The 25,259-nt window shown below is 55.2% G+C and overlaps 1 protein-coding gene across 2 annotated transcripts in view; it reads left to right on the top strand.

Moving 5' to 3' along the window:
* Positions 1-25,259, top strand: part of LOC116958442 (carboxypeptidase D-like) — a 68,031-nt gene that overhangs the window by 18,637 nt on the left and 24,135 nt on the right. For both annotated transcript variants that reach the window (XM_076056645.1, XM_076056644.1), the window contains exons 8-10: positions 3,819-3,928; positions 16,127-16,229; positions 22,323-22,465. In XM_076056645.1, the coding sequence (XP_075912760.1) occupies positions 3,819-3,928; positions 16,127-16,229; positions 22,323-22,465 (356 nt within the window). The remainder of the gene's footprint in view (positions 1-3,818; positions 3,929-16,126; positions 16,230-22,322; positions 22,466-25,259) is intronic.

The raw sequence follows: 25,259 nt of genomic DNA, 5'->3' as shown, positions 1-25,259 counted from the left end.
CACTCTGGGGGACACTCTGGGGGACATTCTGGGAGACACTCTGGGGGACACTGTGGGAGACGCTGTGGGGGACACTCTGGGAGACACTCTGGGAGACACTGTGGGGGACACTCTGGGGGACACTCTGGGGGACACTCTGGGGGACACTCTGGGGGACACTCTGGGAGACACTGGGGGACACTCTGGGGGACACTCTGGGGGACGCTCTGGGGGACACTCTGGGGGACACTCTGGGGGACACTCTGGGGGACACTCTGGGAGACACTCTGGGGGACACTCTGGGGGACACTCTGGGGGACACTCTGGGGGACACTCTGGGGGACACTCTGGGGGACACTCTGGGGGACACTCTGGGGGACACTCTGGGAGACACTCTGGGGGACACTCTGGGGGACACTCTGGGGGACACTCTGGGGGACACTCTGGGGGACACTCTGGGGGACACTCTGGGGGACACTCTGGGGGACACTCTGGGAGACACTCTGGGGGACACTCTGGGGGACACTGTGGGAGACACTCTGGGAGACACTCTGGGGGACACTCTGGGGGACACTCTGGGGGACACTCTGGGAGACACTGGGGGACACTCTGGGGGACACTCTGGGGGACGCTCTGGGGGACACTCTGGGGGACACTCTGGGGGACACTCTGGGGGACACTCTGGGGGACACTCTGGGGGACACTCTGGGGGACACTCTGGGAGACACTCTGGGGGAAACTCTGGGGGACACTCTGGGGGACACTCTGGGGGACACTCTGGGAGACACTGTGGGAGACACTCTGGGAGACACTGGGGGACACTCTGGGGGACACTCTGGGAGACACTGGGGGACACTCTGGGGGACACTGGGACACTCTGGGGGACACTCTGGGAGACACTCTGGGAGACACTCTGAGAGACACTGTGGGGGACACTCTGGGGGACACTCTGGGGGACACTCTGGGGGACATTCTGGGAGACACTCTGGGGGACACTGTGGGAGACGCTGTGGGGGACACTCGGTGAGACACTCTGGGAGACACTTGGGAACACTCTGGGAGACACTGTGGGAGACACTCTGGGAGACACTGGGGGACACTCTGGGGGACACTCTGGGAGACACTGGGGGACACTGGGGGACACTGGGACACTCTGGGGGACACTCTGGGGGACACTCTGGGAGACACTCTGGGAGACACTCTGAGAGACACTGTGGGGGACACTCTGGGGGACACTCTGGGGGACACTGTGGGAGACGCTGTGGGGGACACTCTGGGAGACACTCTGGGAGACACTTGGGAACACTCTGGGGGACACACTGGGGGACACTCTGGGGGACACTCTGGGGGACACTCTGGGGGACACTCTGGGGGACACTCTGGGGGACACTCTGGGGGACACTCTGGGGGACACTCTGGGGGACACTCTGGGACACTCTGGGGGACACTCTGGGAGACACTCTGGGAGACACTGGGGGACACTCTGGGGGACACTCTGGGAGACACTCTGGGGGACACTGTGGGAGACACTCTGGGGGACACTCTGGGGGACACTGGGGGACACTCTGGGGGACACTCTGGGGGACACTCTGGGGGACACTCTGGGGGACACTCTGGGGGACATTGGGGGACACTCTGGGGGACACTCTGGGGGACACTGTGGGGGACACTGGGGGACACTCTGGGGGACACTGGGGGGGACACTGGGGGGGACACTCTGGGGGACACTGTGGGGGACACTCTGGGACACTCTGGGAGACACTCTGGGGGACACTCTGGGGGACACTCTGGGGGACACTCTGGGGGACACTCTGGGGGACACTCTGGGGGACACTCTGGGACACTCTGGGGGACACTCTGGGGGACACTCTGGGAGACACTGGGGGACACTGGGGGACACTCTGGGGGACACTGTGGGAGACACTGGGGGACACTCTGGGGGACACTCTGGGGGACACTCTGGGGGACACTCTGGGGGACACTCTGGGGGACACTCTGGGGGACACTCTGGGGGACACTCTGGGGGACACTGGGGGACACTCTGGGGGACACTCTGGGGGACACTCTGGGAGACACTCTGGGGGACACTCTGGGACACTCTGGGGGACACTCTGGGGGACACTGTGGGGGACACTGTGGGGGACACTCTGGGGGACACTCTGGGGGACACTCTGGGGGACACTCTGGGGGACACTCTGGGGGACACTCTGGGGGACACTGTGGGGGACACTGTGGGGGACACTCTGGGGGACACTCTGGGGGACACTCTGGGGGACACTCTGGGGGACACTGGGACACTCTGGGAGACACTCTGGGAGACACTCTGGGGGACACTGGGGGAGACACTCTGGGAGACACTGTGGGGGACACTCTGGGGGACACTCTGGGGGACACTCTGGGGGACACTCTGGGGGACACTCTGGGACACTCTGGGGGACACTGTGGGGGACACTGTGGGGGACACTCTGGGGGACACTCTGGGACACTCTGGGGGACACTGTGGGGGACACTGTGGGGGACACTCTGGGACACACTGGGGGACACTCTGGGGGACACTCTGGGGGACACTCTGGGGGGCACTCTGGGAGACACTCTGGGGGACACTCTGGGAGACACTCTGGGGGACACTCTGGGGGACACTGGGGGAGACACTCTGGGGGACACTCTGGGGGACACTGGGGGACACTCTGGGGGACACTCTGGGGGACACTCTGGGGGGCACTCTGGAGGACACTCTGGGAGACACTCTGGGAGACACTCTGGGGGACACTCTGGGGGGCACTCTGGGGGACACTCTGGGGGACACTCTGGGGGACACTCTGGGGGACACTCTGGGGGACACTCTGGGGGACACTCTGGGGGGCACTCTGGGGGACACTCTGGGGGACACTCTGGGGGACACTCTGGGGGACACTCTGGGAGACACTCTGGGACACTCTGGGAGACACTCTGGGGGACACTCTGGGGGACACTCTGGGGGACACTCTGGACACTCACCTTAACAGCACGCTGACACACGCACACACGCGGTGACTGTGTGTGTGAGTGCGTGCGTGTGTGTGTCGTCTGTGTGTGTCGTGTGTGTGTCATGTGTATGTGTGTGTGGTGTACGTGTGTGTGTCATGTGTATGTGTGTGTTGGGTACGTGTGTGTGTAATGTGTACGTGTGTGTGTAATGTGTATGTATGTGTGTGTGTGGTGTACGTGTGTGTCGTGTGTGTGTGCATCGTGTGTGTGTGTGGTGTACGTGTGTCCATGTGTGTGTGTGTGGTGTACGTGTGTGTCGTGTGTGTGTGTGTGAGCGTGTGTCCATGTGTGTGTGTTTGTGTGTGTGTCGTGTGTGGCGTGTGTGTGTGTCGTGTGCGTGTGTGTCATGCGTGTGTCATGTGTGTGTGTGTGTGTGTGGTGTACGTGTGTGTCGTGTGTGTGTGGTGTGCGTGTGTGGCGTGTGTGTGTCGTGTGTGTGTGTGTGTGGTGTACGTGTGTGTCGTGTGTGTGTGGTGTACGTGTGTGTCGTGTGTGTGTCATGTGTATGTGTGTGTCGTGTGTGTGTGTGTGTCGTGTGTGTGTGTGTGTCATGTGTATGTGTGTGTGGTGTACGTGTGTGTCGTGTGTGTGTGTGTGTCGTGTGTGTGTGTGTGTGTCGTGCGTCATGTGTGTGTCATGTGTGTGTCATGTGTGTGTCATGTGTGCGTGTGTGCATGTATGTCGTGTGTGCGTGTCGTGTGTGTCGTGTGTCCAATTGTGTGTGTGTGTGTTTGTGTGTGTGTCATGTGTGTGTGTGTCATGTGTGCGTCATGTGTGTGTGTGTGCGTCATGTGTGTGCGTGCGTGTTGCAGGCTCGCTGGTGGTCAACTACCCGTACGATGACTCCCCGCAAGGTCGTCCCCGCTACACAGCCAGCCCCGATGACGCCATCTTCCGTCAGCTGGCGCTCGCCTACGCAGACGTGGGAGAACGCCCTCACTCACTCACTCATTCACTCACTCACTCATTCACTCACTCACTCACTCACTCGCTCGCTCGCTCACTCACTCACTACTCACTCACTCGCTCACTCACTCACTGCTCACTCACTCGCTCACTCACTCACTCATTCACTCACTCACCACTCACTCACTCACTCAGTCACTCACTCACTCACTCACTCGCCACTCACTCACCCACTCGCTCGCTCACTCACTACTCACTCACTCACTCACTACTCACTCACTCACTCGCTCACTCACTCACTCACTACTCACTCACTCAGCCACTCACTCACTCACTCGCTCTCTCACTCACTCACTCATTCACTCACTCATTCACTCACTCACTCACTCGCTCACTCACTCACTCACCACTCGCTCGCTCACTCACTCACTCACCACTCGCTCGCTCACTCACTCACTACTCACTCACTCACTCTCTCACTCACTCGCTCATTCACTCACTACTCACTCACTCATTCACTCACTCACTACTCACTCACTCACTCACCACTCACTCACCACTCACTCACTCACTCACTACTCACTCACTCACTCACCCACCCACTCACTCACTCGCTCGCTCACTCACTCACTCACTACTCACTCGCTCACTACTCACTCACTCACTCACCCACTCACTCACTCGCTCGCTCACTCACTCACTACTCACTCACTCGCTCGCTCACTCACTCACTACTCACTCACTCATTCATTCACTCACTCACTCACTCATTCACTTACTCACTCACTCACTGCTCACTCACTCACTCATTCACTCACTCACTCACTCACTGCTCACTCACTCACTCACTCATTCACTCACTCACTCACTCATTCACTCACTCACTCGCTCACTCGCTCGCTCACTCACTACTCACTCACTACTCACTCACTACTCACTCACTCACTCACCACTCACTCACTCACTCGCTCACTCACTCACTCACTACTCACTCGCTCACTCACTCGCTCGCTCACTCACTACTCACTCACTCACTCGCTCACTCACTCACTCGCTCGCTCACTCACTCACTCACTACTCACTCATTCACTCACTCATTCACTCACTCACTCACTCACCCACTCACTCACCCACTCACTCACTCACCACTCACTCACTCACTCACCACTCACTCACTCACTCGCTCACTCGCTCACTCGCTCATTCACTCACTCACTCACTACTCACTCACTCACTCATTCACTCACTCACTCACTACTCACTCACTCACCCACTACTCACTCACTCATTCACTCACTCACTCACTCACTACTCACTCACTCATTCACTCACTCATTCACTCACTCATTCACCCACTCACTCACTCACTCACACACTCGCTCGCTCACTCACTCACTACTCACTCACTCACTCACTACTCACTCACTCACTCACTCGCTCGCTCACTCACTACTCACTCACTCATTCACTCACTCGCTCACTCACTCACTCGCTCGCTCGCTCACTCACACACTCGCTCGCTCACTCACTACTCACTCACTCACTCACTACTCACTCACTCGCTCGCTCACTCACTACTCACTCACTCACTCACCCGCTCACTCACTCACTCACTCGCTCACTCACTCACTCACTACTCACTCACTCACTACTCACTCGCTACTCACTCACTCACTCATTCACTCACTACTCACTCACTCACCACTCACTCGCTCACTCACTCACTCACTACTCACTCACTCACTGCTCACTCACTCGCTCACTCACTCACTGCTCACTCACTCGCTCACTCACTCACTCGCTCACTCGCTCGCTCACTCACTCACTCATTCACTCACTCACTCACTCACCCACTCACTCACTCACTCACTCGCTCACTCACTCACTCACTCATTCACTCACTCACTCATTCACTCACTCATTCACTCACTCATTCACTCACTCACTACTCACTCACTCACTCACCACTCACTCACTCACTCACCCACTCACTCGCTCACTCACTCACTCACCACTCACTCACTCACTCACCCACTCACTCACTCACTCGCTCACTCACTCACTCGCTCACTCACTCATTCACTCACTCACTCACTCGCTCACTCCTCACTCACTCACCACTCGCTCGCTCGCTCACTCACTCACTCGCTCACTCACTCACTCATTCACTCACTCATTCACTCACTCACTCGCTCATTCACTCACTCACTCACTCACCACTCACTCACTCACTCGCTCACTCACTCACTCACCACTCGCTCGCTCACTCACTCACTACTCACTCACTCACTCTCTCACTCACTCGCTCATTCACTCACTACTCACTCACTCATTCACTCACTCACTACTCACTCACTCACTCACCACTCACTCACCACTCACTCACTCACTCACTACTCACTCACTCACTCACCCACCCACTCACTCACTCGCTCGCTCACTCACTCACTCACTACTCACTCGCTCACTACTCACTCACTCACTCACCCACTCACTCACTCGCTCGCTCACTCACTCACTACTCACTCACTCATTCATTCACTCACTCACTCACTCATTCACTTACTCACTCACTCACTGCTCACTCACTCACTCATTCACTCACTCACTCACTGCTCACTCACTCACTCACTCATTCACTCACTCACTCACTCATTCACTCACTCACTCGCTCACTCGCTCGCTCACTCACTACTCACTCACTACTCACTCACTACTCACTCACTCACTCACCACTCACTCACTCACTCGCTCACTCACTCACTCACTACTCACTCGCTCACTCACTCGCTCGCTCACTCACTACTCACTCACTCACTCGCTCACTCACTCACTCGCTCGCTCACTCACTCACTCACTACTCACTCATTCACTCACTCATTCACTCACTCACTCACTCACCCACTCACTCACCCACTCACTCACTCACTCACCACTCACTCACTCACTCACCACTCACTCACTCACTCGCTCACTCGCTCACTCGCTCATTCACTCACTCACTCACTACTCACTCACTCACTCATTCACTCACTCACTCACTCATTCACTCACTCACTCACTACTCACTCACTCACCCACTACTCACTCACTCATTCACTCACTCACTCACTCGCTCGCTCGCTCACTCACACACTCGCTCGCTCACTCACTACTCACTCACTCACTCACTACTCACTCACTCGCTCGCTCACTCACTACTCACTCACTCACTCACCCGCTCACTCACTCACTCACTCGCTCACTCACTCACTCACTACTCACTCACTCACTACTCACTCGCTACTCACTCACTCACTCATTCACTCACTACTCACTCACTCACCACTCACTCGCTCACTCACTCACTCACTACTCACTCACTCACTGCTCACTCACTCGCTCACTCACTCACTGCTCACTCACTCGCTCACTCACTCACTCGCTCACTCGCTCGCTCACTCACTCACTCATTCACTCACTCACTCACTCACCCACTCACTCACTCACTCACTCGCTCACTCACTCACTCACTCATTCACTCACTCACTCATTCACTCACTCATTCACTCACTCATTCACTCACTCACTACTCACTCACTCACTCACCACTCACTCACTCACTCACCCACTCACTCGCTCACTCACTCACTCACCACTCACTCACTCACTCACCCACTCACTCACTCACTCGCTCACTCACTCACTCGCTCACTCACTCATTCACTCACTCACTCACTCGCTCACTCCTCACTCACTCACCACTCGCTCGCTCGCTCACTCACTCACTCACTCGCTCACTCACTCACTCATTCACTCACTCATTCACTCACTCACTCGCTCATTCACTCACTCACTCACTCACCACTCACTCACTCACTCGCTCACTCACTCACTCACCACTCGCTCGCTCACTCACTCACTACTCACTCACTCACTCTCTCACTCACTCGCTCATTCACTCACTACTCACTCACTCATTCACTCACTCACTACTCACTCACTCACTCACCACTCACTCACCACTCACTCACTCACTCACTACTCACTCACTCACTCACCCACCCACTCACTCACTCGCTCGCTCACTCACTCACTCACTACTCACTCGCTCACTACTCACTCACTCACTCACCCACTCACTCACTCGCTCGCTCACTCACTCACTACTCACTCACTCATTCATTCACTCACTCACTCACTCATTCACTTACTCACTCACTCACTGCTCACTCACTCACTCATTCACTCACTCACTCACTGCTCACTCACTCACTCATTCACTCACTCACTCACTCATTCACTCACTCACTCGCTCACTCGCTCGCTCACTCACTACTCACTCACTACTCACTCACTACTCACTCACTCACTCACCACTCACTCACTCACTCGCTCACTCACTCACTCACTACTCACTCGCTCACTCACTCGCTCGCTCACTCACTACTCACTCACTCACTCGCTCACTCACTCACTCGCTCGCTCACTCACTCACTCACTACTCACTCATTCACTCACTCATTCACTCACTCACTCACTCACCCACTCACTCACCCACTCACTCACTCACTCACCACTCACTCACTCACTCACCACTCACTCACTCACTCGCTCACTCGCTCACTCGCTCATTCACTCACTCACTCACTACTCACTCACTCACTCATTCACTCACTCACTCACTCATTCACTCACTCACTCACTACTCACTCACTCACCCACTACTCACTCACTCATTCACTCACTCACTCACTCACTACTCACTCACTCATTCACTCACTCATTCACTCACTCATTCACCCACTCACTCACTCACTCACACACTCGCTCGCTCACTCACTCACTACTCACTCACTCACTCACTACTCACTCACTCACTCACTCGCTCGCTCACTCACTACTCACTCACTCATTCACTCACTCGCTCACTCACTCACTCGCTCGCTCGCTCACTCACACACTCGCTCGCTCACTCACTACTCACTCACTCACTCACTACTCACTCACTCGCTCGCTCACTCACTACTCACTCACTCACTCACCCGCTCACTCACTCACTCACTCGCTCACTCACTCACTCACTACTCACTCACTCACTACTCACTCGCTACTCACTCACTCACTCATTCACTCACTACTCACTCACTCACCACTCACTCGCTCACTCACTCACTCACTACTCACTCACTCACTGCTCACTCACTCGCTCACTCACTCACTGCTCACTCACTCGCTCACTCACTCACTCGCTCACTCGCTCGCTCACTCACTCACTCATTCACTCACTCACTCACTCACCCACTCACTCACTCACTCACTCACTCGCTCACTCACTCACTCACTCACTCATTCACTCACTCATTCACTCACTCATTCACTCACTCACTACTCACTCACTCACTCACCACTCACTCACTCACTCACCCACTCACTCGCTCACTCACTCACTCACTCACCACTCACTCACTCACTCACCCACTCACTCACTCACTCGCTCACTCACTCACTCGCTCACTCACTCATTCACTCACTCACTCACTCGCTCACTCCTCACTCACTCACCACTCGCTCGCTCGCTCACTCACTCACTCACTCGCTCACTCACTCACTCATTCACTCACTCATTCACTCACTCACTCGCTCATTCACTCACTCACTCACTCACCACTCACTCACTCACTCGCTCACTCACTCACTCACTTACTCACTCACTCACTACTCACTCACTCGCTCACTCACTACTCACTCACTCGCTCACTCACTCACTCACTCGCTCACTCACTCACTCACTCGCTCACTCACTCGATCACTCGCTCACTCACTCACTCACTCACCCACTCACTCACTCACTACTCACTCACTCACTCGCTCACTCACCACTCACTAACTCACTCACCACTCACTCACTCACTCACCACTCACTCACTCACTCACTCGCTCACTCGCTCACTCGCTCACTCACTGACTCACTCGCTCACTCACTCGCTCGCTCACTCACTCACTACTCACTCACTCACTCGCTCACTCACTCACTCGCTCACTCACTCACTCGCTACTCACTCACTCACTCGCTCACTCACTCACTCACTACTCACTCACTCACTCACTACTCACTCGCACGCTCGCTCACTCACTCGCTCGCTCACTCACTCACTCATTCACTCACTCACTCACTCGATCACTCGCTCACTCACTCACTCACTCACCCACTCACTCACTCACTCACTACTCACTCACTCACTCGCTCACTCACCACTCACTCACTCACCACTCACTCACTCACTCACCACTCACTCGCTCACTCGCTCACTCGCTCACTCACTCACTCGCTCACTCACTCACTCGCTCGCTCACTCACTACTCACTCACTCACTCGCTCACTCACTCACTCACTACTCACTCGCTCACTCACTCGCTCGCTCACTCACTACTCACTCACTCACTCACTCGCTCACTCACTCACTCGCTCGCTCACTCACTCACTCACTCACTACTCACTCACTCACCCACTCACTCACCCACTACTCACTCACTCACTCACTCGCTCACTCGCTCACTCGCTCATTCACTCACTCACTCACTACTCACTCACTCACTCATTCACTCACTCACTCATTCACTCACTCACTCACTACTCACTCACTCACCCACTACTCACTCACTCATTCACTCACTCACTCACTCACTACTCACTCACTCATTCACTCACTCATTCACTCACTCATTCACCCACTCACTCACTCACTCACACACTCGCTCGCTCACTCACTCACTCACTACTCACTCACTCACTCGCTCGCTCACTCACTACTCACTCACTCACTCGCTCACTCACTCACTCACTCGCTCACTCACTCACTCGCTCGCTCACTCACACACTCGCTCGCTCACTCACTACTCACTCACTCACTACTCACTCACTCACTCGCTCGCTCACTCACTACTCACTCACTCACTCACCCACTCACTCACTCACTCGCTCACTCACTCAAACACTACTCACTCACTCACTACTCACTCGCTACTCACTCACTCACTCATTCACTCACTACTCACTCACTCACTCACCACTCACTCGCTCACTCACTCACTCACTACTCACTCACTCACTGCTCACTCACTCGCTCACTCACTCACTGCTCACTCACTCGCTCACTCACTCACTCGCTCACTCGCTCGCTCACTCACTCACTCATTCACTCACTCACTCACTCACCCACTCACTCACTCGCTCACTCACTCACTCACTCATTCACTCACTCACTCACTCATTCACTCACTCATTCACTCACTCATTCACTCACTCACCACTCACTCACTCACCACTCACTCACTCACCCACTCACTCGCTCACTCACTCACTCACCACTCACTCACTCACTCACCCACTCACTCACTCACTCGCTCACTCACTCACTCGCTCACTCACTCATTCACTCACTCACTCACTCGCTCACTCCTCACTCACTCACCACTCGCTCGCTCGCTCACTCACTCACTCACTCGCTCACTCACTCATTCACTCACTCATTCACTCACTCACTCGCTCATTCACTCACTCACTCACTCACCACTCACTCACTCACTCGCTCACTCACTCACTCACTTACTCACTCACTCACTACTCACTCACTCGCTCACTCACTACTCACTCACTCGCTCACTCACTCACTCACTCGCTCACTCACTCACTCACTCACTCGCTCACTCACTCGATCACTCGCTAACTCACTCACTCACTCACCCACTCACTCACTCACTACTCACTCGCTCACTCACCACTCACTCACTCACCACTCACTCACTCACTCACCACTCACTCACTCACTCGCTCACTCGCTCACTCGCTCACTCACTCACTCACTCACTCGCTCACTCACTCACTCGCTCGCTCACTCACTACTCACTCACTCACTCGCTCACTCACTCACTCGCTCACTCACTCACTCACTCGCTACTCACTCACTCACTCGCTCACTCACTCACTCACTACTCACTCACTCACTCACTACTCACTCGCACGCTCGCTCACTCACTCGCTCGCTCACTCACTCACTCATTCACTCACTCACTCACTCACTCGATCACTCGCTCACTCACTCACTCACTCACCCACTCACTCACTCACTACTCACTCACTCGCTCACTCACCACTCACTCACCACTCACTCACTCACTCACCACTCACTCGCTCACTCGCTCACTCGCTCACTCGCTCACTCACTCACTCACTCGCTCACTCACTCACTCGCTCGCTCACTCACTACTCACTCACTCACTCACTCGCTCACTCACTCACTCACTCACTCGCTACTCACTCACTCACTCGCTCACTCACTCACTCACTACTCACTCACTCACTCACTACTCACTCGCACGCTCGCTCACTCACTCGCTCACTCACTCACTCACCCACTCACTCACTCACCCACTCACTCGCTCACTCACCCACTCACTCACTCACCCACTCACTCGCTCACTCACTCACTCACTCGCTCACTCACTCGCTCACTCACTCACTACTCACCCACTCACTCACTCACTCACCCGCTCGCTCGCTCGCTCGCTCGCTCGCTCACTCCACTCACTACTCACTCGCTCGCTCGCTCGCTCACTCACTCACTCACTACTCACTCACTCACTTGCTCACTCAATCACTCACTCACTCACGCACTACTCACTCACTCACTCTCTCGCTCACTCGCTCACTCACTCACTCACTCGCTCACTCACTCGCTCACTCGCTCACTCACTCGCTCACTCACTCACTCACTACTCACTCACTCACTCACTACTCACTCACTCACTGGCTCGCTCACTCACTTACTCACTCACTCACTCGCTTACTCAATCACTACTCACTACTCATTCGCTCACTCACTCACTACTCACTCACTCACACACTCACTCACTCACTCGCTCACTCACTCACTCACTCACTCGCTCACTCACTCACTACTCACTCACCTGCTCACTCACTCACTCACTACTCACTACTCACTCGCTCACTCACTCACTCACTACTCACTACTCACTCACTACTCACTCACTCACTACTCACTCACCCGCTCACTCACTCACTCACCACTCACTCACTCACTCACTACTCACTCACTCACTGGCTCGCTCACTCACTCACTCACTCGCTTACTCAATCACTACTCACTACTCACTCGCTCACTCACTCACTACTCACTCACTCGCTCACTCGCTCACTCACTCACTACTCACTCACTCACTTACTCACTCACTCACTCGCTACTCACTTTCTCACTCACTCACTCGCTCACTCACTCACTCACTTACTCACTACTCACTCACTCGCTCGCTCACTCACTCACTACTCACTCACTTACTCGCTCACTCACTCACTCACTCGCTCACTCGCTCACTACTCACTCACTCGCTCAATCACTCACTACTCACTCACTCACTCACTACTCACTCACTCACTCGCTCACTCACTTACTCGCTCACTCGCTCGCTCACTCACTCACTCACTACTCACTCGCTCACTCGCTCACTCACTCACTCGCTCACTCACTCACTCACTTACTCACTACTCACTCGCTCACTCACTCACTCACTCACTCGCTCGCTCGCTCGCTCACTCACTACTCACTACTCACTCGCTCACTCACTCACCCACTCACTCACTCACTCACTCGCTCACTCACTTACTCAATCACTCACTCATTCACTCACTACTCACTCACTCACTCGCTACTCACTCGCTCACTCGCTCACTCACTCGCTCACTCGCTCACTACTCACTCGCTCGCTCACTCGCTCACTACTCACTCGCTCACTCGCTCGCTCACTCACTCACTCACTCGCTCACTCACTCACTCACTCGCTCACTCACTCACTTACTCACTCACTCGCTCACTCACTGACTCACTCAATCACTCACTCACTCGCTCACTCACTGACTCACTCAATCACTCACTCCCTTACTCACTCACTCGCTTACTCACTCGCTCACTCTCTCACTCACTCACTCGCTTACTCACTCGCTCTTTAACTCACTCACTCGCTTACTTACTTACTCACTCACTCACTCAATCACTTACTCACTTACTACCCCGTGACCTCCTGCCAGCGGACGTTCGACACTTCACGTGGCCTCAGGGTGCACATAGCCTGGCACAAGCATCGTGGTGACGTCACCGCCACTTAGTGGCGAATGGCGGTTGTTGTTGTTGTGTAGGGAGTGGTGGGTGTAGTGGTTAGCGCTACGTGTGTGTCTGTGTGTGATGTGTGTGTGTCACTGTGTGTGTGTCTGTGTGTGTGTGTAGGAGTGGTGGGTGTAGTGGTTAGCGCCACGTGTGTGTGTCTGTGTGTGATGTGTGTATGTCACTGTGTGTGTGTCTGTGTGTGAGTCTGTGTGTGTGTGTAGGAGTGGTGGGCGTAGTGGTTAGCGCTACGCTGCGCTACGTGTGTGTGTCTGTGTGTAATGTGTGTGTAATGTGTCTGTGTGTGAGTCTGTGTGTGTGTGTAGGAGTGGTGGGTGTAGTGGTTAGCGCTACGCTGCGCTACGAACCTGGCCACCCGAGTTCGATTCCCGCTCACGGCCACCACCACTCAGTGACGATTCTCTGAACCGGTTCTGGGCCTCCCCTAGGTCGACTCAGCCTCAAATGAGTACCTGGTGTAGTGGTGGTGGTGTGGTGGTGTTGTGTGGTGGTTGTGGTGTAGTGGTGGTGGTGTTGTAGTGGTGGTTGTGTGGTGGTTGTGGTGTAGTGGTGGTGGTGTAGTGGTGGTAGTGTAGTAGTGGTGGTAGTGTAGTGGTGGTGGTGGTGTAGTGGTCGTGGTGGTGGTGGTGGTGTAGTGGTGGTGGTGTAGTGGTGGTGGTGGTGGTGGTGTAGTGGTGGTGGTGGTGTAGTGGTGGTGGTGATGGTAGTGGTGGTGGTTGTGTGGTGGTGGTGTAGTGGTGGTTTTATAGTGGTGGTGGTGGTGTAGTGGTGGTGGTGTAGTGGTGGTGGTGGTGGTGATGGTAGTGGTGGTGGTTGTGTGGTGGTGGTGTAGTGGTGGTTTTATAGTGGTGGTGGTTTTATAGTGGTGGTGGTGTAGTGGTGGTGGTGTTATAGTGGTGGTGTAGTGGTGGTGTAGTGGTGGTGGTGTTATAGTGGTGGTGGTGTAGTGGTGGTGGTGTAGTAGTGGTGGTGTAGTGGTGGTGTAGTGTTGGTGTAGTGGTGGTGGTGGTGTAGTAGTGGTGGTGGTGTTTGTGGTGGTGATGGTGTAGTGGTAGTGGTGGTGGTGTAGTGGTGGTGGTGGTGGTGTAGTGGTGGTGGTGTCGTGCTGGTGATGGTGTAGTGGTGGTGATGGTGTAGTGGTAGTGGTGTAGTGATGGTGTAGTGGTGGTGGTGGTGTAGTGGTGGTGGTGGTGTAGTGGTGGTGGTGGTGGTGGTGATGGTGTGGTGGTGGTGTAGTGGTGGTGGTGTAGTGGTGGTGGTGTAGTGGTGGTGGTGTAGTGGTGGTGTAGTGGTGGTGGTTGTGTGGTGGTGGTGTAGTAGTGGTGGTGTAGTAGTGGTGGTGTAGTGGTGGTGGTGTAGTGGTGGTGGTGGTGGTGTAGTGGTGGTGGTGGTGTAGTGGTGGTGGTGGTGTAGTGGTGGTGGTGGTGTAGTGGTGGTGTAGTGGTGGTGATGGTGTAGTGGTAGTGGTGTAGTGATGGTGTAGTGGTGGTGGTGTAGTAGTGGTGGTTGTGTGGTGGTGGTGTAGTGGTGGTGGTGTCGTGGTGGTGGTGTAGTGGTGGTGATAGTGTAGTGGTGGTGGTGTAGTGGTGGTGTAGTGGTGGTGGTGTAGTAAACCTCGCTAGCACTGGGGGAGAGACAAAGGCGGCCGGGCGTGGTGGTGGTGCTGGCCACCCACCCCCTCGTGTGCTACAGTGCCGGTAGCCTTCATAGACGCTGCTGCTGCTACTCGCCACTAACAGCACTTGCCCCTACAGCCCTGCTAGAGGCTACCTGGGGGAGCTTTGTACGTGTGTATCATAGGTGGTGCTACTGACAGCACTTGCCCCTACAGCTGTGCTAGAGGCTACCTGGGGAAGCTTTGTCTGTGTGTGTATCATAGGTGGTGCTACTGACAGCACTTGCCCCTACAGCCCTGCTAGAGGCTACCTGGGGAAGCTTTGTCTGTGTGTGTACATCATAGGTGGTGCTACTCGCTACTAGCAGCACTTGCCCCTCCAGTCTGTCACAGGCTACCCGGGGGCTCTTTGCCTTTGCAGAATAATCCTGACATGGGCTCTGAGAGACCTTGCGCTGCCCTGGGCTACGAAGATTTCTTCCGGAACGGTATCACCAATGGTGCAGCATGGTACAGTGTTACGGGTGAGTGTGTGGTGAGCGTGTGGTGAGCGTGTGGTGAGCGTGTGGTGAGCGTGTGGTGAGTGTGGTGTGTGTGTGTGTGGGGTGTGTGTGGTGAGTGTGTGGTGAGCGTGTGGTGAGCGTGTGGTGAGTGTGGTGTGTGTGTGTGTGGGGTGTGTGTGGTGAGTGTGTGGTGAGCGTGTGGTGAGTGTGTGGTGAGTGTGGTGAGTGTGTTGTGAGTGTGTGGTGAGTGTGGTGTGTGTGTGGTGAGTGTGGTGAGTGTGTGGTGAGTGTGTGGTGAGTGTGGTGTGTGTGGTGTGTGTGTGGTGAGTGTGTTGTGAGTGTGGTGTGTGTCTGTGTGTGTGGGGAGTGTGTGGTGAGTGTGTGGTGAGCGTGGTGTGTGTGTGGTGAGTGTGTGGGGTGTGTGTGGTGAGTGTGGTGAGTGTGTGGTGTGTGTGTGGGGTGTGTGTGGTGAGTGTGGTGAGTGTGTGGTGTGTGTGTGGGGTGAGTGTGTGGTGTGTGTGTGGGGTGTGTGGTGAGTGTGTGGTGAGTGTGGTGTGTGTGTGGTGAGTGTGTTGTAAGTGTGGTGAGTGTGTGGTGAGTGTGGTGAGTGTGTGGTGTGTGTGTGGGGTGTGTGTGGGGTGTGTGTGGTGTGTGTGTGTGGTGTGTGTGGTGAGTGTGTGGTGAGCGTGTGGTGAGTGTGTGGTGTGTGTGTGGGGTGTGTGTGGTGAGCGTGTGGTGAGTGTGGTGAGTGTGTGTGTGTCTGTGTCTGTGTGTCTGTGTGTCTGTGTGTGTCTGTGTGGTGTCTGTGGTGAGTGTGTGTGTGTGGTGAGTGTGGTGTGTGTGTGGTGAGTGTGTGGTGAGTGTGGTGTGTGTGTGTGTGTGGGGTGTGTGTGGTGAGTGTGTGGTGTGTGTGTGGTGAGTGTGTTGTGTGGGGTGTGTGTGTGGTGTGTGTGGTGTGTGTGTTGAGTGTGGTGAGTGTGTGGTGAGTGTGGTGAGTGTGGTGAGTGTGTGTGTGTCTGTTTGTGTATCTGTATGTCTGTGTGGTGAGTGTGTTGTGTGTGTGGTGAGTGTGTGGTGAGTGTGTGGTGAGTGTGTGGTGAGTGTGGTGTGTGTGGTGAGTGTGTGGTGAGCGTGTAGTGAGTGTGTGGTGAGTGTGGTGAGTGTGTGGTGTGTGTGTGGTGAGTGTGTTGTGAGTGTGGTGTGTGTCTCTGTGTGTGGTGAGCGTGGTGTGTGTGTGGTGAGTGTGTGGGGTGTGTGTGGTGAGTGTGGTGAGTGTGTGGTGTGTGTGTGGGGTGTGTGTGGTGAGTGTGGTGAGTGTGTGGTGTGTGTGTGGGGTGAGTGTGTGGTGAGTGTGTGGTGAGTGTGGTGTATGTGTGGTGAGTGTGTGGTGAGTGTGGGGTGTGTGTGGTGAGTGTGGGGTGTGTGTGGTGAGTGTGGGGTGTGTGTGGTGAGTGTGTGGTGAGTGTGTGGTGAGTGTGGGGTGTGTGTGGTGAGTGTGGGGTGTGTGTGGTGAGTGTGGGGTGTGTGTGGTGAGTGTGTGGTGAGTGTGGTGAGTGTGTTGTGAGTGTGTTGAGTGTGTGGTGTGTGTGTGGTGTGTGTGGGGAGCGTGTGGTGAGTGTGGTGAGTGTGGTGAGTGTCTGTGTGTCTGTGTGTGTCTGTGTGTCTGTGTGTGTCTGTGTGTGTCTGTGTGGTGAGTGTGTGTGGTGAGTGTGTGTGGTGTGTGGTGAGTGTGTGGTGAGTGTGGTGTGTGTGTGGTGAGTGTGGTGAGTGTGGAGTGTGTGGTGTGTGAGTGTGGTGTGTGTGTGGTGAGTGTGTGGTGTGTGTTGTGTGTGTGGTGAGTGTGGTGTATGTGTAGTGAGTGTGTGGTGAGTGTGTGGTGAGTGTGGTGTGTGTGTGGTGTGTGTGGTGTGTGAGTGTGGTGAGTGTGTGGTGTGTGTGTGGTGAGCGTGGTGAGTGTGTGGTGAGTGTGTGGTGAGTGTGTGGTGAGTGTGTATGTGTGGTGAGTGTGGTGTGTGTGGTGAGTGTGGTGAGTGTGTGGTGAATGTGGTGAGTGTGGTGTGTGTGTGTCTGTGTGTGTGTGGTGAGTGTGTGGTGTGTGTCTGTGTGTGTGTGCGTCTGGCAAAACAACCCCCTACCTCCTCGCGGTGCCGGACGGGCAACTCTGTCGTGGACAGTGCTGTGGGGGGAGGTCCAATTCCGATTGGCTCCTCCCCTCATGGCGTCTGTGTCCACCACAGGGGCTAAACGGGGGCTCTGGACGGGTGCAAGGGGCTGGTAACCCCTCCACCTTCAATTAATTACCACTAAACCACGAGTTAAACTGAAATATGTAACTAATAAGCTTGTGCCGGAGGCCCCGGGGGGCCAGGCGTCTATGACGTCTCCTGGCCAAACCCCAATTGGCGGAGCCAGGAGATTGAATACCTACCCTCGGGGCTCCTCCAGAAACAACGAAAAGCCACTACGGGTGGCCACGTGGAATGTTCGAACGCTCACTGTGGAGGAGAGGCTGCCACTCCTCTGTCGGGAGATGGACCAGTACCGCCTGGATCTATGTGGCATTCAGGAGGTCTGGTGGGCCAGTTCTTGCTCCTGCCACCATGAGGGGTGGACAGTTCTCTACTCGGGGCAGCAGACTGCCAAACAACAGGGTGTGGCTCTTCTTTTGAACAAAAGAATGAAGGGGGCGTGGGAGCGTGGCGGTGAGGTGTGGGAAGCTGTAAGCCCCGGGCTACTTTGGGCTCGCCTTGCCATCAACCGGAGGCGAGGAATGGTGGTCGTGGTTACTTATTCCCCCACCGAAGATGAACATCCGTGGAGGGATGCAGGCAAAGCCGATGAGTCAGATGCCTTCTATGGCCTCCTGTCACAGGTGCTGGCTAAAGTGGCCCCTCGGGATAGAGTCATCATGTTGGGTGACTTCAATGCCCGAGTTGGTTATGATGCTGGCACCTGGTCTGGAGTGATTGGAGGGCATGGGCCAGATCAGCTCAATAACAATGGTAGGAGGCTGCTAGATTTTTGTGCAGCCCATGGGCTTGTAATTACCAACACGCTGTTCCGGCATCGGCGCATCCACACAACATCATGGATGCATGCCGGGCCCAAGTAAGAACATCTGTTAGACTACATAGTGACGGACCAGCGGATGCGAGCCCATGTCCTTGACACCAGGACCTACCGTGGAGCTGATCTGCCCTCTGACCATCGACTAGTCATCTGTAAGATGCGCCTGCCATTCTTCCACTCCGGTGGTGGGTGTACACCCAGGACCCCATTCCAACCTAAAGTGGCCTGGTCTCAGTTATCTGATGAAAGTTGCAAGCGAGATTTTCATCATCGCTTGCAGCTGGGATTGGCATCGTCCCCGACTCCTCCTGATGTCGAGGGTAAATGGGCGAGGTTTAGGACTGTGACTCATGCAGCTGCAATGGCTGCTTTGGGTACACGGTCCAGACCTCCCCAGAGACCCTGGCTGACAGAGGAGGTGTTCAGGATGGTTGAGAAAAAGCGACAGGCCCACTGTCATCGGCTACAGAATCCCACGTCAGAGAATGAGGAGGCTTACCGCAGCCTTCGCTCGGAGGTTCGGAGAGCCGTGAGGCGCTGCAAGGATGGGTGGTGGTCGCGGGTTGCTGAGGAGATGGAGTCTGCCTCAGTGGCCCGTGATCACAAATCTCTATTTAACTCCATCAAAAAAGTAACCTGCAGTGCCACACCTATTACCATCATTAGGGGAAAAAAACGGTGATCCAATCTCCGACCCCCAGGAACAGGTTTGCAGATTTGCTGAGCATTTCTGTGAGGTCCTGGGGGAGGGAAAATCCCTCAGCCAGGAAAACATCGTGGCACAAAGTGAGGATGACCCTGCTGAGGCTGCGGTGCCTCAAATATTGGAAGAAGTCACCCCCTGTGAGTGGCTGGCTGAGGTGCCATCTGTTGAGGAAGTACTGAAGGCGATCCGGAGTCTGAGACCAGGAAAGGCAGCGGGCAGAGATGATCTCCCAAGCGAAATGCTGAGGGAGGGTGGCGTAAGTGCACAGACTGCCCTATATGACAGCATAACAACAGTCTGGACCACTGGACGGGTTCTGCAGGATTGGAAGGATGCCCTGGTGGTCCCCCTTTTTAAGAAGGGGGACCGCACAGACTGTAACAACTACAGGGGCATCTCGCTCCTCAGTGTGCCGGGAAAGGTCCTGGCAAGGATTATTCAACATCTCCTTGCCAGGCACGCTGAGGAGAGGCTTGCGGAGCCCCAATGCGGTTTCAGGAAAGGGCGGTCCTGCACAGATGCCATATTTTCTGTCCGTCTGCTAGAGCAGAGGTGTAGGGAATTCCAACAAGACCTACATCTCTGCTTTATTGACCTGGTCAAGGCCTATGATACCATCAGTAGGCCTGGGCTCTGGGTTGTTCTTCGTGCTTTTGGAGTACCTGACCCTCTGCTCACGATCATTAAGGACCTTCATGATGGTGAGCGGGCCCGGGTAAAACTACGTGGCCGGGAGTCAGAGCCATTCCCTGTACACCTTGGGGTGCGACAGGGATGTCCTCTGGCTCCCACATTATTTAACATCTATTTTGACCACGTAGTTCGTGAAGCATTCAATAGCTGTACCGGTGGAATCTCCATATGGTACAGATATAATGGGAGGCTGATCGATGCCCGGGTGCGGTCAAGGGATGGCTCCCTATTGCTCAACCACGTTATGTATGCTGATGATTTGGTAATAGCTGCTCATTCAGAGGAGGAGTTGGAGACGCTGCTGCTGAGACTGGAGCGTGCCACTAAGAGGTGGGGCCTTACCATTAGCCCCATCAAAACTAAGCACCTGCCTGGGTATTTTGTACCATCGGAAACTCCACCCCCACAACTCCCAATCGGTGATGGGGCAGTTGTGGAGAGAGTGGAGAGTTTCCCATACCTGGGCAGTTTGCTTATGCCTGGCTTCAGTTTAACAGCAGAGGTCTCACTCCGAATCAGTCGAATGGCAATATATTTTCATCGGTTGCGTAACGCTGTGTGGAAGCTACCTGGTCTGTCGCTCCGCACTAAGCTTCAGGTCTTCTCGGCCACGGTCATTCCCTCCCTTCTCTACGCTTGCGAAACGTGGACCCCCCTAATGGAACATCTTCGCCGGTTAGAAACATTTAGGCTGGCCTGCCTACGATCCATCCTGGGTTTAACCAGACTGGATTGTGAGAGGAGCTTACAAATCCTTGAAAGATCTGGGCAGGGTCCCATCGGTGAGCTCCTCCGGCAGGCAAGGCTGCGATGGCTGGGTCATGTAGCCCGCATGCCCAGCCACCGCATGCCGAAACAGCTTTTGTTTGGCCGGATTGAGGGGGCTAAGCGGGCGCGGCACGGGCTAGAGAAGAGATGGAGTGATGTGGTACAGGAGGACGTGGAGCTGAGTGGACTTGCCGATGACTGGTACCAGCGGTGTCAAGATCGGCCTCTGTGGAGGAGGCTCGTGAAGGATGCTACTGGGCAGTTGGAGGCAGTCGCCCTCCAACAACAACGGAGGACGGAGGAGCGACGCTCAGAACAATGAGCGGAGCGCCGGGTGGCTAAAGCACAGCGGGTTGGCACAGTAGGGGGCACAGGTGGTGCATCAGCCAGTCATCTCAGTCAGTCGACCCGTGGCACCTGGGTCTGCCCCGTGACCTCCTGCCAGCGGGCGTTCGACACTTCACGTGGACTCAGGGTGCACATAGCCTGGCACAAGCGTCGTGGTGACGTCACCGCCACTTAGTGGCGAATGGCGGTTGTTGTCTCTGTGTGTGTCTGTGTGTGTGTGTCTGTGTGTGTGGTGACTGTGTGTGTGGTGACTGTGTGTGTGTCTCTCTGTGTGTGTCTCTCTGTGTGTGTGTGTCTATGTGCGTGTCTCTGTGACTGTGTGTGTCTGTGTGTGTCTGTGTGTGTGGTGACTGTGTGTGTGTCTTTGTGTGTGTGTCTCTCTGCGTGTCTCTGTGACTGTGTGTGTGTGTGTGTCTCTGTGCGTGTCTCTGTGACTGTGTGTGTCTGTGTGTGTCTGTGTGTGTGGTGACTGTGTGTGTGTGTCTCTGTGCGTGTCTCTGTGACTGTGTGTGTCTGTGTGTACCGTGCAGGAGGCATGCAGGACTGGGTTTACCTCCACACGAGCTGTATGGAGGTGACGGTGGAGCTAAGCTGCGAAAAGTTCCCCATTGCATCCGAGCTCCCGCGCTACTGGAGCACGAACAGGGACGCCATGCTCAGCTACATAGCCCAGGTAGCACCACGTCCGATGTTGAGAGCCTTCTGTTCTACTGATGCTACAGACGCCACGCTCAGCTACATAGCCCAGGTAGCACCACGCCGATGTCGATGGCCTTGACTTCTACTGACGCTACAGACGCCACGCTCAGCCACGTAGCCCAGGTAGCACCACGCCGATGTTGAGGGCCTTGACTTCTACTGACGCTACAGACGCCACGCTCAGCCACGTAGCCCAGGTAGTACCACGCTGATGTCGTGGGCCTTGACTTCTGCTGACGCTACAGACGCCACGCTCAGCTACATAGCCCAGGTAGTACCACGTCGATGTCGATGGCCTTGACTTCTACTGACGCTACAGACACCATGCTCAGCTACGTAGCCCAGGTAGCACCACGCCGATGTTGATGGCCTTGACTTCTACTGACGCTACAGACACCATGCTCAGCTACATAGCCCAGGTAGCACCACGCCGATGTTGAGAGCCTTGACTTCTGCTGACGCTACAGACGCCATGCTCAGCTACATAGCCCAGGTAGCACCACGTCCGATGTCGATGGCCTTGACTTCTACTGACGCTACAGACGCCACGCTCAGCTACATAGCCCAGGTAGCACCACGCCGATGTTGAGGGCCTTGACTTCTACTGACGCTACAGACGCCACGCTCAGCTACGTAGCCCAGGTAGCACCACGCTGATGTTGAGAGCCTTGACTTCTGCTGACGCTACAGACGCCATGCTCAGCTACATAGCCCAGGTAGCACCACGCCGATGTTGAGGGCCTTGACTTCTACTGACGCCACAGATGCCACGCTCAGCTACATAGCCCAGGTAGCACCACGTCCGATGTCGATGGCCTTGACTTCTACTGACGCTACAGACGCCACGCTCAGCTACATAGCCCAGGTAGCACCACGCCGATGTTGAGGGCCTTGACTTCTGCTGACGCTACAGACGCCATGCTCAGCTACATAGCCCAGGTAGCACCACGCCGATGTTGAGGGCCTTGACTTCTACTGACGCCACAGATGCCACGCTCAGCTACATAGCCCAGGTAGCACCACGCTGATGTTGAGGGCCTTGACTTCTACTGACGCTACAGACGCCACGCTCAGCTACATAGCCCAGGTAGCACCACGCCGATGTTGATGGCCTTGACTTCTACTGACGCTACAGACGCCATGCTCAGCTACATAGCCCAGGTAGCACCACGCCGATGTTGAGGGCCTTGACTTCTACTGACGCTACAGACGCCATGCTCAGCTACATAGCCCAGGTAGCACCACGTCCGATGTTGATGGCCTTGACTTCTACTGACGCTACAGACGCCATGTGTGGTGTGTGTGGTGTGTGTGTGTGGTCTGTGTGTGGTGTGTGTGTGGTGTGTGTGGTGTGTGTGTGCGGTGTGTGTGTGGTGTGTGTGTGTTTTGTGTGTGTGATGTGTGGTGTGTGTGGTGTGGTGTGTGATGTGTGTGGTGTGTGGTGTGGTGTGTGTGTGGTGTGTGTGTGTGGTGTGTGTGTGTGTGGTGTGGTGTGTGTGTGGTGTGTGTGTGTGTGATGTGGTGTGTGTTTGGTGTGTGTGTGGTGTGTGTGCGGTGTGTGTGTGGTGTGTGTGTGATGTGTGGTGTGTGTGTGGTGTGTGTGTGCGGTGTGTGTGTGGTGTGTGTGTGTTTTGTGTGTGTGATGTGTGGTGTGTGTGGTGTGTGTGGTGTGGTGTGTGATGTGTGGTGTGTGTGGTGTGTGTGGTGTGGTGTGTGATGTGTGCGGTGTGTGTGCGGTGTATGTGTGGTGTGTGTGGTGTGTGTGTGTGGTGTGTGTGTGTGTGGTGTGGTGTGTGGTGTGGTGTGATGTGTGTGTGTGTGATGTGTGTGGTGTGTGTGTGGTGTGTGTGTGGTGTGTGTGGTGTGTGATGTGTGTGGTGTGTGTGTGTGGTGTGTGTGGTGTGGTGTGTGTGTGGTGTGTATGTGGTGTGTGTGTGATGTGTGTGGTGTGTGTGTGGTGTGTGTGTGGTGTGTGGTGTGGTGTGTGTGTGTGATGTGTGTGGTGTGTGATGTGTGTGGTGTGTGTGTGTGGTGTGTGTGGTGTGGTGTGTGTGTGGTGTGTGGTGTGGTGTGGTGTGTGGTGTGGTGTGGTGTGTGGTGTGTGTGTGGTGTGTGGTGTGGTGTGTGGTGTGTGGTGTGGTGTGTGGTGTGTGTGTGTGGTGTGGTGTGTGTAATGTGTGTGTGTGTGGTGTGGTGTGTGTGTGTGGTGTGGTGTGTGTAATGTGTGTGGTGTGTGTGATGTGTGTGTGTGTGGTGTGTGTGTGGTGTGTGATGTGTGTGTGGTGTGTGGTGTGGTGTGTGTGTGGTGTGGGTGTGGTGTGTGGTGTGGTGTATGTGTGTGTGTGGTGTGTGGTGTGTGGTGTGGTGTGTGGTGTGTGGTGTGGTGTGTGTGTGGTGTGTGTGTGTGTGGTGTGTGTGTGGTGTGTGTGTGGTGTGGTGTGTGTGTGTGTGGTGTGTGGTGTATGTGTGTATGTGTGTGTGTGTGTGGTGTGTGTGGTGTGTGGTGTGGTGTGTGTTGTGTGTGGTGTGTGTGTGTGTGTGGTGTGTGTGATGTGTGTGGTGTGGTGTGTGTGTGTGGTGTGTGTGTGGTGTGGTGTGTGTGTGTGTGGTGTGTGGTGTATGTGTGTATGTGTGTGTGGTGTGTGGTGTGTGTGGTGTGTGGTGTGGTGTGTGGTGTGTGTGGTGTGTGTGATGTGTGTGGTGTGTGGTGTGGTGTGTGTGTGTGTGTGGTGTGTGTGTGGTGTGTGTGTGTGTGGTGTGTGTGTGTG

Source organism: Petromyzon marinus, chromosome 77, assembly GCF_048934315.1.
Source record: "Petromyzon marinus isolate PM22_M1 ecotype Great Lakes invasive population chromosome 77, UKy_Petmar_22M1.pri1.0, whole genome shotgun sequence".
NCBI lineage: Eukaryota > Metazoa > Chordata > Hyperoartia > Petromyzontiformes > Petromyzontidae > Petromyzon > Petromyzon marinus.
Note: the sequence above shows the minus strand (reverse complement) of the source record. Positions and strands in the feature narration are given on the sequence as shown.